This window comes from Cariama cristata, unplaced genomic scaffold (assembly GCF_000690535.1).
Source record: "Cariama cristata isolate BGI_N322 unplaced genomic scaffold, ASM69053v1 scaffold7045, whole genome shotgun sequence".
NCBI lineage: Eukaryota > Metazoa > Chordata > Aves > Cariamiformes > Cariamidae > Cariama > Cariama cristata.
Window position 1 is genome coordinate 14,025 of NW_009619173.1, and position 14,927 is coordinate 28,951.

At 39.4% G+C, this 14,927-nt stretch overlaps 1 protein-coding gene across 1 annotated transcript in view; it reads left to right on the forward strand.

The window, feature by feature from the left end:
* Nucleotides 1–12,897, forward strand: part of CA8 (carbonic anhydrase VIII) — a gene marked incomplete at its 5' end in the record, with an annotated part of 25,404 nt that extends 12,507 nt beyond the window's left edge. The window contains 2 exons of the mRNA XM_009701132.1: nt 709–881; nt 12,435–12,897. Coding sequence (XP_009699434.1) covers nt 709–843 — 135 coding nt within the window. The remainder of the gene's footprint in view (nt 1–708; nt 882–12,434) is intronic.
* Between the last annotated feature and the right edge of the window lie 2,030 nt (nt 12,898–14,927).

Below are 14,927 nucleotides of genomic sequence, written 5' to 3' on the forward strand. Positions count from 1 at the left end.
TACACCAGATTAGATTTAGAAAAATCTAAAAAGAGTCCATAAACTGGAAACATATTTGGTTTGGACCAATTGAAATGTTTTATATTGATTTTTGACTATATTTGATTTTCTAAGTACATTTAGCATCAACATCTAGAGAACTTTTGAAGTAATATTTTGTTTTGATTGGAAAAAACATGTTTTTCCATATAAAATGTTAACAGACTTCCTCTAAAGCTGAGAGTCTGTTTAGAATTCTCCTGATTTAGAAAATAATTTTTATGTAAATGAGTCAACAATTTCAGGCAATAAATAAATCACTGGAAGAAATTCAAAACAATTTATAGTCAACCAAGTTATTCCTGAAATGCATGTCTTTGAAGAAGACCAGAATGATTACTCTCATGTCACAACTGTGAGGTTGATTCATAGGATGTAATCTACAATGGCTAAGAAGGTTATAGATCCCAAAACAAGTTATGAAAAAGCAAAGGATAAGTTTGCCAAACCATGTGCATGAAAATTCTTATTTTTCTCTGTATGTTAAATGTTTTGACAGTACTGTCAACTATTTGAAAATGTTATTGATGATGTATATTGACCTTAGTATATGGTACCTGAACACTCCAAGTTTAAAAGCTGCAGAAGTGTCTAGACGAGGCTGATTCGGATCATTAGTCCCATAGTGAAGAATGTCAGGTTCTTCATGTCTGTTTTTCTGCCTTTCAGATAGAGGAATTTCGTAGACTGAGGACACATGTTAAAGGTGCTGAACTTTTAGAGGGCTGTGATGGAATCCTAGGAGATAACTTCAGACCAACTCAACCACTTAGCGATAGAATCATCAGGGCTGCATTTCAGTAGCAGAAGAGGAAGAACAACAAAAATAAATCTTTATTCAGGTAAGTAAAAGCTTAGCAGAAAAATCAAAACATTGAAATAATTTACCTAAAGGAGAAAACGCACTGAGTTCATTTCAGCTGATGTTACGATATATTGTCACAATTGTAAATTTTGACACTGTACTGTTTTATTTTATCCTGCAGTATAATAGTGTGGTTACTATTGGTTCTTTAGTGGCTGGAATAGTTTGGTTGCTACTGGCCTCTTTAGTGACTGGAATCTAATACACAATTTAGAGAACTGAAATGTTTGTATTGGCTTCAGTAGAGAGTGGATCACAGCTAGATCACAGTTTCTTCTTGTAGCTTTAAATTTCTCCTATTGCAGTGAGCAGCAGCACAGTATGCCTAGGTTATGTGGTAGATTTCCCCTGTTGCTGAGTTTACTGGTTGATTTCTTACTGGGTGTTTAGAAGACTAGTCATTGGTAAATCTTCCTAGTGTCTGTTAAAAATCAGGGTAGTAGTTCTGGAAGGAGGCCTTTAATTCTCAAAGGAGGCGTGGGTTGTTTTTTTTTTTGGATGCCTTCTCCCTGCTTTACAATGCTATTCTTTCCCAACAAGACTGCATCTTGGGCAAAACCATTGCAGATACGAGAGGAAACTAATTAACTTCTGTCATGGCTAATTTTTCATATTTCATTCATCAAAGTAGTTGCTGTTTCTTGTCCTCAGTGATGTTTTCAGCCTTTATTGGCTTACAAAGCAAGAGTTTAAGGATGACGTTGGATTCAATGCATAGGAGCTAATAGACACGTGAACCTGCATTGTCCCCACTTCAGTTATTAAAACCTCCCATTTCATGTTCCCCTAGCCTCTAGCAGTTACAAGATAAAGTCTCTCAATGCTCAGCTTTTACTCCTAAACCTCATTATACTTAGTTAATCAATGTTTTACTATAATGAAAAACCTGGTAATGAGATTCTTAGAGAGTTAAAGAAAATTTGCTATCAAAACAACTAATTACCTTGAAAGTAGTGAGTCAAGACACCAACATTTATGGTTGATTTTGTAATGAAGTGGCCTCAGGCCTCACCTTGATACAAATAAGAAGACAGCTAATCTGGGAAGTCTTCAAGAAAATAATGAATCTGTTCACTTGCTTTCTTTAACAAGTCCTACTACTTTTTAACATTGTAAAATTTTTCATCTACTGTCCTGCAATAAACTATTTAAATAATAAAAATTTGGGTACTCCCTGTTACCCTATTTTACTGGTAGAATCCGTTATATGAAAGCATCAGTTTTTCTGTCTGCACATTTCTTCAAAGCCATATGCTCACAAGAGAACCAGTTCATCCAGAGTTTCACCTGGAAGCATGCTGCTGAAAGGTTTTTGATAAACACTTTTGGGCACGGACATTTATTTGTACATTAAATTATTGCCCTATCTAGGTCAATGATGGAACTCCTTAGTTCTCCTCAGACTCTGTTGTGGAGTTAAGCCTCTTCAGAGCATGCTCTGGGTCCAGCCCCCAACTTCATATGAAGTTAACAAATGATCAGGCAGCAGATAACCCCTAAAAGAGATTGATAATTGAGTGCTTCCAAAAACGGATCCGTTAAAACCGAAAGGGAAGATTATCTTTCCTCCCGCATGTGACAGAAATTACTAAATGGGCTGGGATGGTGGCCAACAATTTTGTGGTCTGTCCATATAGCGTAAGCATTCAATATAGTATATGCATCTCAACATTTTTGAAGTAGGGGTTTATTTGTATTTTATAACCCTGTTTAATATCTGCATCCCAGAAGTTAAGCAAAGAAAGCAAAGCATTGGTCCTTTTATTAATACTGTTTTCTCATTCTTATATTTAATTTTGGGCACATCCCTAAGCCCAATTCTCAATTACATGGTTCTCTGCAGACACCAAATGTTGTCACTTTAATCTTGAAATGAATGTTTCAAATTCATCCCAGCTTCTGCATAAAAATTACTTGGGAAAATCATAGCAATATTAAAGTACAATTTTTCTCAGAAAGTGAATAATGCCTTCAGGCCAATGCAGGTAATTCAAGTCTGTAACAGTGAAATTACTTGACACGCTGAGTTTGAATGTTAAGCATGAAAGAGTTTCCTTTACAATGCTGGAATTGAAATGTAAAAATTTCCCTTTTGCTTTCATGTTTGAAATTTTATTACATTTGTCAATACTTACAAAGATTTGTTTTAAATAATAAGATTTATCTTGACCATGCTTCGCAAAATAATCTGCAGTTTTAGTTCTCAAATGGTGGAATTTTTAATGTAAAATGATAGTCGTCACTGTTGGGCTATGCTAATTATGGACTCTCAAGCACTGAGAAAGAGTTGTGACTCCTGGCATTGTGTCCTCCACAGAAGAAATGGCCCTTGCCCCTCTACACCTGATTGAATTATTTATCAGAAATTCATTTGGCCAAGTCGTCTTTTTAGTTTTAGATGCATCAGTCCAAATTACACTGAACCAATCATGGGTTCACAATATATCCTTGCTATCGAGTTTGATTCTGGGGAGCTGGAAAATGTGGTGTAAAACGAAATCATGTGGCTTTGATCACCTTTCTTCTATGCAAAGAGGGAGAAAGGGAAGCAAACAATCGTACCTACTTTGTAGTGATTTCCTCACACAGTTCTCTCCAGGAGGATGGTGTTGAGGATCAATGGCTCCTCACACAGACCTCACATTTGGACAGCCTCAGAAAAGACACCTTCCCTCAATTATAGGAATGGGTTACGATCCTTGAGCTGGAACTGCTGACGTAGACTGAATATTGCTATGAAGACTAAGTAGCAATTGGGGAGGTAATAATTTGCAGAGTGGCATCTACATAGTGATCCAAGAGGGAGCATTTCTTCCTTTCAAAGAGGAGATTACCTTTTATTTTAAAGCTCTGGTATGTCTTGAATATTACAAACACACTGATGGACTTCTTTTCTGAGATGATACGCCTCTGCCAAGGCTGCAGGAACTCCTGTCAGTAAAGTTTTCAGAATTTTCTTTTATTCCAAGCTGGTGTGGTACAGCCACTTGAAGAACCTTGAGGAACATTGGTTTTCCATGACCTCATCACTCTGTCAAGGAAAGGAGATAAATGTTTCCATAAGTGTTGTATACACGGGAGTAGAAAGAGGTTGCCTGAAAGGTCTAATTAATTTTGACTGAATCAGAATGCAGGCTCTATGCATGCCGTGCTCACAAATCTTCAGAACATCAGCTCTTCAGCCTTGATTTAAACCTTGACAGAACTGAACCCTTTGTGGCTTATGGTCAAATGGCACATGTTGATCTTTGATGCAATTTGTGCTGGTTTGTTGAATTGAAGGCAGAGCTGACACAAACATGATATATCATGGTGTGTAATCCCAGGTAAAGAACTGGGTTTTTTTTTCATTTGTTTTTTTTAAAAAAATGTTCCTCTATCATGGGAAAGCCCAGATCTCAAAATACCCCCCTCTGGTTCTAGAACAAAGTTTGGCCTGGCTCTAAAGGGAGTCTCTAGGAGGACAAAACAGGTGGAACTTTGTAGCTTCACTGCTCTCTTTAACCAAGTGGGCTTTAAAATAAGTTTGTTGCTATCTAGTTGACCTCTTTTGGCTCTGCCCTTCTGCTAAAAATGGATCTCTCTCCTATAGCCTGGCATTAATGAGTCTTTGGACTCTGTAGTGTGGGTGTTTTTGAGGTCCATCCCTTATGTAACAGGCTTTACATCCTTTCTGTACTGCAGTTGCCAAAGTTTTCACATATATTTCTTTCAAAAAAGACTTTTTTTTTCTTATTTCTGACCTCTTTAAATCATATCCAGTAGTGATAGAACCAATGGGATGTTAAGGAATTTGGAGGGAAAGCTCCCTACAGATTTGCTTTCAAATATGGAAGGTGAAAAAATTGAGTTCAGTTTTAGGCAGTGAAGAACAATAGAATCACTGAATAGTTGCGGTTGGAAGGTGCCGCTGGAGATCTGCTAGTCCAATCCTCTGCTCAAAGCAGCATTAACTACAGCAGGTTGCTCAGGGCCGAGTCCAACTGGGTTTTGAACATCATAAAGACGAAGACTCTGCCGTCTCTCTGAGCAACCTGTACCTGTGTTTGACCACCCTTGCAGGGAAAAAGATTTTTCTTAATTTCAGATGAAATTTTCTGTATTTCAGTTTGTACCCATGGCCTCTTCTCCTTTCATGGGATACCACTGAAGAGTCTGGTGCCATCTTCTATTCTTGTTCTCATAAAGTATTGATACACGTTGATAAGATCACTCTTGAAACATCTCTTCTTGAGGCTAAACAGTCTCAGCTCTCTTAACCTATCCTTCTATGACAGGTGCTCCAATCTCTTAATCGTCTTTGTGGCGTGTTGCTGGTCTCGCTCAAGTATGTCCATGTTTCTTTTGAACTGGGGAATTTTTGAATTGCTCTTCCTAGACAGCCCAGGAGGCTGTTGGCCATCTTTGTTGGATGGGTGCGTTACTGACTGGTGTTCAACTTGTTGTTTACCAGGTCTCCCAGATGCTTTTCTGAAAGAAAAGAGGGAAAAGATAATGTTGTGACTTCCTCAGTGTTACCACTAGGGTTTTTTTGATAGTTCATACTTGACTCAGAGCCCTTGCTATGGACATCATACTATTTTTTTTTTGATAATCTCAGGTGATCTTGGAAAAAAGTTTTGTAATTCTTACTATTTTACAACAAAGCTTATCAATTGGGACAACAAATACTAACACTTCTAGAAATTAAATAAGAAAAACCTTAAATCTTCCATTTTATTAAAGGCTAGATTTTTGGCAATTTGAGTCCGGACTCGTGATTTTTAAACATGCAAATTGTGAGTATTCCAGCAGGCTTGCCACCTTACCTAATGGATAAGTACTTTTTCGATAGTGTATTCTTCACTGAAGACAGCATCATTTGTGGTTTCCAATAGATTTATTACCCTCTATTTAATCGCTGTTGCTTTACATGTAACTGATTTGATTGATAGACATGTGTTTCTCCTCTATTACATCAGCAGAACAGCTTTATCTGAGAGTGAGCAAGATGTCTGATTTCAAAGACTTGAGTATCAACTTGAACTGGTAACAATACTGAATTCAGTATGGCATGCCTACACATCTTCATCCCTTTATAAGTCAGGGTGTTTAAGCATGATTCTATGCCTAGGATAGTTAAATGGCATTGCTCCCATTTACTAAGAGGAGGTCAAGTAAGTGCCTGGTACAGAAGTCATTGAAACAATGAGATTCTTTTAATAGAAGGCAGTAAGAGCTAGTTCTAAAAAATAGCAAATAGCTTGCTAAAATAATATTTAAAGAATATTTTCTTTTGAAAGTGATAAACTTTAATTTACTTTCCACTGAGCATAATTAATAAACTAAAGAATTTGGTCTCCAATGTGTTGTCTCAAAAGTGCACATCCCAGACAATTTGTTTTGTATCCGTAAATAAAGAATTGTCCTCCAAGTGTGATGATGCCTTATACCTGCTCCATCTACCTATGTACATTACTCCAGTTCTCCTGAACATTTTTTTTTGTGGCTGATTCAGAAACTCCTGCAAAGGCATCAGTTTTTATATACACAAATGCACGTACACATTCATACATATACACACATCTTTGGTAGACCTCAGATTGTAAGCAGCTGCAAGTTTGTCCAATGTCCTGTAAATTATGATAGCAGAAACGACTTTGGATTAAAAACCGTTCTTAATATAATTACCATTTTCCTAGTTGTACATTCAAGATTAGAGGGAAAAAAAATAAATGACATCATTAAAATACCAAGGTTGTGCTAGGCCTGAGGAACAGGAAGGAGCAATTTAGAGTGGGAGGAACAGAGACTGCATGCCTGATACTGCAGAGACTGTCTGCGTGATGTTGAGAGGAGGTCTGAGCAGACAAGCAGAATTGGCACAGCATTAGTTTCGGGAGAGAGGGCAATGTGGTGACTGTATCTGGTACGTTTAGTGAGTGGATAGTGCAAATTACTTGCTTTTAAAGCTACTGAGCTGCTTTTGTGGCAGCAAAACGATGCTGCCTTTTCCATAGGATGTTGAACAGGGGATCAGCGTTGCCGGTGGGAATGAGCTAGTACTAAACAGGTAGTGGTGCACTCCCCTCTTTGTGGCATGGCCCATTGGGTGGTAACTGGGTTATCAAATACGAAGGGACATTGAAATACAGAGTGAGCTATGGAGCTGGGCCTTGCCTTTGAGAAATGGAGGTTAAGAGTAGTGGCATGATGCTGTGGTCTGTATTTCTTTGCCTAAGGTGATCTCAGTGAACTTTGCATTTGAATGGAGGTTTACATTACCAATCGATATTTGTCTTTATTCTCAGTTTACTAGTAGACTTTGTAGTTCCTGAAGTTCACAAACAAGTTGCTCTGCGGAAGTTCCAACACGTGGGGATTTTATCCTTTCCTGTTTTGTAGATCCAGGGCTGGAGCGAGCTTTCAGCAGCCATGCATCATTAGGCTACTGTGACCATTCTTCTCTTTTTCCTGGTTTAAAAAAAAAAAAAAAACCACAAAAAACCAACACAAAGATTATCAACACTAGTTCTTTAGAAATACAAACACCAATTTCCTAGATTTGATGAAAAACTAGTATTTATGCTGCTTCTCAGCAAGTGATCTTTCATCAGTCATTGTCTCCATGAGTGTAGGGTTAGTGCTTAAAAGGTGGCTGGTTTAATTGTTAAGTTTCAGTCTTTGAAGGGAACTCAGGTTCATGTTATCAACAAAACTGACTATTGTTCTCCTGGTTTTAAGAGCTTATGTATAGTGCCCAACACTATACATAACTGTGTGCACAGAGTGCCCAACACTCTGCTGCCACTTCAGAGTGCTTGAGAATGTGCTTACACTTGAGTGTGTGAGTATAGGACGGAGGGCCAAACACGTTTGGCATAAGAGCCACACACCATAATCGGAAACCTCCTGGAAACATATCAAAACTTTTGGAATGTTCAGGGAATCAAGAGCTTCAGGAATGGCTGAAAGATGGTGCCTTTTCAGGTTGCTTCCCACTACTTTCTTGTAATAGCAGGGAATAGCGTGTGCGCTGAGATTGTAAGCAAACCCAGTAATGTCAGCCTAACTTATTTTCCTGCTGCTGAGGATTCAAATTAGTGAGTAGCAAAACACTTCTGTTGCATGTGTGACATACCTCTGACATAGGAGCCGCAATTTAGGGATTTGATAACCACAGGCAGCCCAAGAGTCATAGATTGGTCACTGCTGTAGTAGGAATTTATGCTATGTCCAGGCCAGAGCATCACTCTAGGGAGTGATCAAGCCCTAAATGAGGAAGAAGAGCATTTTGAGTTGTAGCTGTTTCCAGAATTAGTACCATATTGGAATTGTCCTTGTTCAGTCCTTTACTGAGCTCTTAGAAGTAGACAAATACTGGTGGAGAACTGGAAAACAGCTGAAGTCCCTTAGTACGTACAGAAGCAGCAAAGAAGAAACAAAATACTGTGCTTCCTTTTCAAAGCTAATCAAAATGGTAAGGTAGCCTAGGAATCAGACCCCTGCTTACGGTTCAAATCAAGGCTCCCGAATTTCATGGCCTGTGGCTATCAGCATCACATGTTCTTTTCTATCCACAATGCACTGTTATCATCAGCTTTTTTATGTAAAGCGTTTTGAGAGTGTGATTTCCAGCTGCTTACCATAAACCATGTATGGTTTGTATGCTGCTACTTGGGAAGTGATAATGTAGCCGGGAGGGCTAGTCATAGAAAACACCCTCACAGCATGTGTCTTGGCGATTTCAACATGAAGGTGAGAGTCTGAACACAAACTGAAATTTATGGGGAAAATGCTGCAAGTTAGTGGTGAGGCAAAATGATAAGTAGCTTAGATCACCTTTGATAAAACTACACCTGTTTTTTAAATAGTCCAGATTAGTACACTTCAAATATAGTAATGTAACAACTCTCAGATATCAAGGATATGAGAGGGCCATATAGGTACATGTGTCTGACCACAGACAGAGAAGACAGCCTGCAATATGCATTCCTCCTCCAGCAATGCTATACGTGTTACGCAGTGGGAACGCACTCTGGTTTACCTAGGTGAAATCACACAGGGAGTTTTAAGCAGAATATTATTACTCCTCTGAAACTGAAGATCCAGGTAGTCACAGGTCCTTACTCTTACTGGAATTTATAATTCTAATTATTTCATGCAGATGAAAACAATGCAATGAAAGTATGCAAACAAACTTGCTAAGCAGACAGCAATGTTTTGAAAAGGAAATAGCAAACAAAACGACCAAGTTATTTGCGTTACTGAAAATGGTTTTGCAACTGATAATTGTCACTCAAGGAACAGAATACCGGCAGTGACTGTTGTTAGCAACGTGTTATGACTAACACCACAGTTTATGACAGAGTAGTGCTACAAAGCAAAACTTACTGTAATTTAAAAAAGATTTTTGTGCATCCCCAGAGCTCAAGAGAAACAAAGGTACACTTTAATTAGCTAGATGTTGTTAAATGCCCACGGAACTAGATGTAGACTCTATAAATTGTGGCCTTTTTGTGGAAGAAATGCAAAGTGTTTCAGGGAAGATAAGGATTCATAAGGTAGTCACTTCTCTTTTCTGAGACACTCTGAATCCATGCCTGACCATACTTTCAGGTGCTGTTTTTAGGAAGGTGTAAGATAATGGTAAGGTGTAGTCAGTGTTCAGCTGGTTTTACCACCCACGTCCTTTGATTTTTTTTAAACTCTTAAACTTTTCGATTTAACCTCATGTTAAGGAAGAAGAGGCAAGATGCTTTTGTAAGAAAAAAAGCAGAGACATTGTGTGAGACAATAGTGGTAAGGAATATGGTAAGACAGAAGAGGTGGGAAAGCTCTCCAGAAAGCAGATTGGCTACTTTGAAGTAGCAGAAGAAAGTTTTTGATCTTGTGTCGTGATCTTGACCTAAGACTGCTGCAGTGGGGCATCTTATTTCCTCCCTATCAGATGGAAAGGCGTATTATCGTGGCCATCCTATTTCATTGTTCCATAGTCCGTTTAGTTGCGCTTTCTCAATGCTTTTGGAAGACTTTGAAAAATAATCCTTTTCACTGAAGTTTTCTTATATCTTCTCTTTTAAATGTGTTCTGTCTGTTACTGTAGGAACATTGGGACCTTTGGTTCTTAGAAATATCCCAGTTTGTCCCTGTCTTTGCTCCTGCCACTGCTCCTTGTTTCTGAGATAAAGTTAGTCTTGCATTTATCCCAGTTTTGTACAAGGAAGTTTATCCTCTGTGAGGAATCTAAGTATGTAAAATTATTACATGAAAGAATTAGAAATAAATATTCTTGGAAACTTAAGGATTTTTTTACATTCTGAGCATGATTTCTGAATTTTGATTGACCTTAATATTTCTTTTTTTAAAAACCATGGGTATTGTGATAATAGCGCTCAGATTTCCCAAGTATATACACTTTATGGCACTGATCCCCAAAGCTTTTCTTTGGGGATGGTTGTCTGATCTGTAGAGGACTCCACTGGAAGCAGTGGGACTCTGTTTAGTATATGTGGGACTCAACTCAAGCAAAGGAAATTTCAGAGGCAGAAATATAATCTGTAAACTAGCAAGGCATCTAGGCAATTGTCTGATTATAACGCATATGCCTATTTGAATAATTGTAGCTCAAATATTACTTTTCCCAAAACTTTTCAGAAGAGTAAGAAAAGCAGGTATCTTCCTAGCTACGTAAACCTTTAGCCTGAATAGTGTGTTACTTGCCCAAATGTATTGTGGAACAGTGCTATTAATTTAGCATGGTAGAAAAATGACTCTTAAACAAGAATAAAGGGTAAACATGAATAGCAACACTACCAATAGATACAATCAACCTTTTGTCAGACAATCCATTAAGTATTTCTATAACAAACACAACTGAAGTCTTCAGACTGGCTTGTAATTGGGTTCCTTTCCAAAAGTAATCCATTAATACAATAGCTACCCAAATCCCAGTTCAACTTAATTTCACTGACTCTGATTTTGGACTAAAAGCATTAAGCTTGAACTAGTGAAAAATGTACAAAATGTGCATTCAATTAAGGAGTAATTAGATACTCAATCACCCTTACATCACACTAGGGATTATCCAAGAAAGAAGAGAGATACTACTCACCACAGTATATAAAACAGTTTTCTTAATTAGTTTAGCACTAATTGAGATTGAGAAAGTGTCACTGTGGCACAGTATTAGTTTGCCTGCACGGAACCTTAAGGACACAAAGTTTTTGGCTTCTTTTGAGCTTCCTCGCTCAGATTTCTCAGTCTAATTCCCTGATCCGGTATCTTCTGTTCACGCAAGGGGAACCTTTCTGTTCACTTCAGGGAGGTGGTTGATCCCTGCACCCTCGTATCAGTAGCCCGCTGAAAAACATGCCAAGAGTTTTCCCACAGATGGAGAATAACTTGTTATTGTTACATATTTTTTTTTTTAATGTTACATGTTTATACCAAACCTCAGGAAGAACTGGGAATCCTCTGTGCTCTTACACAGAGTGTAACTGTGGCTAAAACCAGCTGCTCTGTGAAGGGTTTACAGCCTCCCTGAGAAGGCAGCTGGTAGAAAGTTCTTCAAGTTGACCATCAAATGGTCCTGCTGCCAGACACCGTGACTTTTGGGGGTATTGGGTGATAACCAGGGAGCACATGGAAGTCACAGGTTGTCTCCTGAGTAGACATTGACTTCTTAACAACACTGCTGGTGACTGACAGCCTCCCCACTCCCTTCAAGAAAAGGAGTGGGAACTCTCTAGAGATGCGTTGACTCTTCCTGCGAGCAATCATAGCCCCAGGTGACCATTTGCACCCAAGCACTTAGGGATTTTTTGTGTGTACCTACTGACCTATAGTTAGCACTAAAATAACCTCAGGAAAAAAAAAAGAGATTATTAGTACAACAGAATGCAGTGGTTTGGCGCTGTCGTACCTACTGCTTCTGAACTGAGAGCACTGGGGCAACGTGAGCAGCTGATTTCCTAAGGTTATGCCGAAGCACATGAATATGTGTTTGCATGAAACCGAGTATTGATTTATCTCTGCTGCTAATGAATAAGAATATTACTGCTATTAGGAGGGACAAATTGGGTGATTACTTTCTTTCTCCTGAGCCCACCTGACTCCCATGAGAGCTGTGTACTCGGCTCTTCACTTGGTAGGGCCCCTGAAATATTAAATGCTAAAAAATTCTCTGCAACTAGTATATTTTACATTCTAGTTTACTGCTGTGCTCTCCACATTAGAATCAATTACCTGATTGATTCAGAAAGCCAATTGCAAAACTTTGTTTCAAGTTAATAATTTTACCACTGCATTTAACTTTGCATTTTTATTGCCATTTCCTCCATTGCTAGTAAATCTTCCAGCACTGGCTTTACCCTAAAGGAGAAGAATCAGGACCATTATGTCACTGAAATATATACCCTGAAACTGCCCCCACCTGCTGTCATGCAATCCCAGCTTTTAGTTTTCCCTGTCTCCCGGGCTGGACATAAACAGTCTTTCAGACCCACTGTGGAGGAATTTCAGTAACATAATTGTTCCATTCTCTTTTCAGAGAGGGGGAAGACAATGCTCCCACAGTGCCCTCAGATGAGAAGTGGAAACTTTTGAGGCTGCTGCTTCAGTTGAAACCACAAAGCCTGTATTGTTTGTCTTCATCTAATTCAGCCTTGATAGACAGCTGTGGCAGTTGGTCTGTCCACACGGACCAGTGAAATTCTGGGAATGGGGCTGTACATTAAAAGAAGAAAACACACTAAATCTTCCATTTCATACCGTTAACTATTTTTAAATGGTAATTATCATTGCTTATATAGTTTCTTTGCCATAGCATTCAATAGATCCAAATAGTACTAATTTTAAGCTTGGTATGAATGTTAATATGTAGAAATACTCATTATTGTTTTGAATGTTAGATTTAATTTTGTTCTGTATCATCTCTTGTGCTGTCAGTACCCATCTTTCCTGTAGAGGGGAGGTGCATTCTATAAAGATAATAAAAACATTGTTTGTTCACAGAGAATATTATACAAATTCAGAATTATTTTTTGGGCAGAAAGGAACGCTTCTCTGCCAAACCTATGCGCTTAACATGGTTAATCTGAATAAAGCTGAATGACATTTGCATTACTAGGACCTTCCTGAAATAAAGGACAGTTTTGAAAAAAGGCAAATTAACCGGTATAACAATAAACAGAATCATCTGGATTATTTTTACTTGGTGAGTCACGGAACTTTGCAAAGAAACGTTCAGTTCAGGCAGAAAATGATCAGCCGTTGTTCTGTGAATTACGACAGTTCTGTTTGTTACGCACAGTGCTGAGGATGGTGGTCTGGGGACCTGTTCCGCGTGTCCTCAGCTCCCTGCACAGCGTGGGGATTGCCACGCTGGGCCACACATGGCACATCTGACGGAACAGATGAGGGAGCGGTAGTGTAAGCCACCTTGTCAAGCTCATAGCTTCCTATTCCTGCAAAACACCAAGATCTGAAGGAGAGAGTCAATAACGTGGTGGACCATAGCTTTGGTCACCATAGCTATCAGCGAGGTCCACTTTACTAGCGTGAGAAGGGCAGGTTTACGCAGAGACCTCTGTGAGCAGAAGGATGCCAGAGGCACAGATGGGAAGCTCCAGATCGGGGCACAATGGAGATGCCAACCGAGGGTTCACGAAGGGCAGGATACTCCCTTGGAGCAGATCGAGGAGGCATCAGTCACAGAGTCATCACCAGGCAATGGTAAATGTGGTGTCAGAAGGCAGGCTTAATCCCCACATCAAGGGTTACGGGGAGAGCTGCTGCTCAATAAGGAGTTACGAATTCTCCGAGTCATTTATGTGTGTGTTAGGGACAGCAGAAACGATAGGACAAACCCACAGACCACACGTGAGCTGGGTGACGGGGAGTGGATGCTGCTGACTGCTTCATGTGTCTGTAACTCTGTGTTAATCTCTACTGCAGAAAGACGTGCTTCCTTTGGAGGGACACACAGCTGCCCTTGACCGCATGCATCGCAGTAAATGCGTAGAAAATGTACAGCAGGCAGCCCACTGTGGAGTCATCTGTTTTTGACAGGAGCCTGATAATTTGTCCTAGTTGTCAAGTTGTCAAGTTTGGTACTAAAACCTTGAAAAAAGCCCCACAAACCAAACCAAACCAAAGCCCTGCAAGGTGGAAGTCAACTGGTTTCTGCCAGTTGAAGACCTGTTCCTGTCTCCTTGCACCCAGCACCCAAAAGTGGAGTGAACCGTGTTCCGACCCTGGCAGTTCCCAGGTGATACGCACAGCTCATTTGGAAGATCTTTCCCCTTGGCACACAACATATTATTAACTTCTGAGTATCAACTGAGAGGAACTGTAGTATTAATACGGCAAATATTGACATTATGATGAAATCTGAACTAGATCTATTCTCTGAGTAAACATGTTCCTTGGAGCTGGCTGGTGTTATTCTGGCTGTGAAATACAGATACATTGCAAAGCAAATGATGTAATGTCTCCACCAAAAAGTCCATTATTTCCCTTTCCTGTGCTCCCTTCCTGTGTTTGCTGTTCTTTCCTGCGTTGCCTTGTGCAGTGAGCTTCTACTCGTATAAATACTACTACTGAGGAATTTGGGCTAGTAAATTTGTCTCAACATTGGTCAGGCTTGTTTTTTCCTAGGCTTGGCTTTGAGAGAGGAAAAAACCCCACTGGTAAACATATTTATAACTGAATTTTGTCTTTAGAACTAGATCTAATTATAACAACGACTTCATTCACAAAACACACCCATTCTAATTACAGATTGGTGAACCCACATTCGTGGTGTGTTGGGAAAAGTTAAATTAGTCTTTCTGGTTGCGGTAGGAATCCGCCGGGAAGACTTTGCAGGAAGGCTCTCTGTGTGTTACTTCAGTCACACTGCACCCATGAGAGGTTTTACTGAGTGTGGTGGTGAGGCTCTGCTGCCCTCCAATTGGAGTTCCACGTGCCTGCCTTTGTGTTAGTGTTTTTAAGACATCATAAAAACTGATGAAGGTGTTCTGAGAGTAGTGTAAGGCCCTAA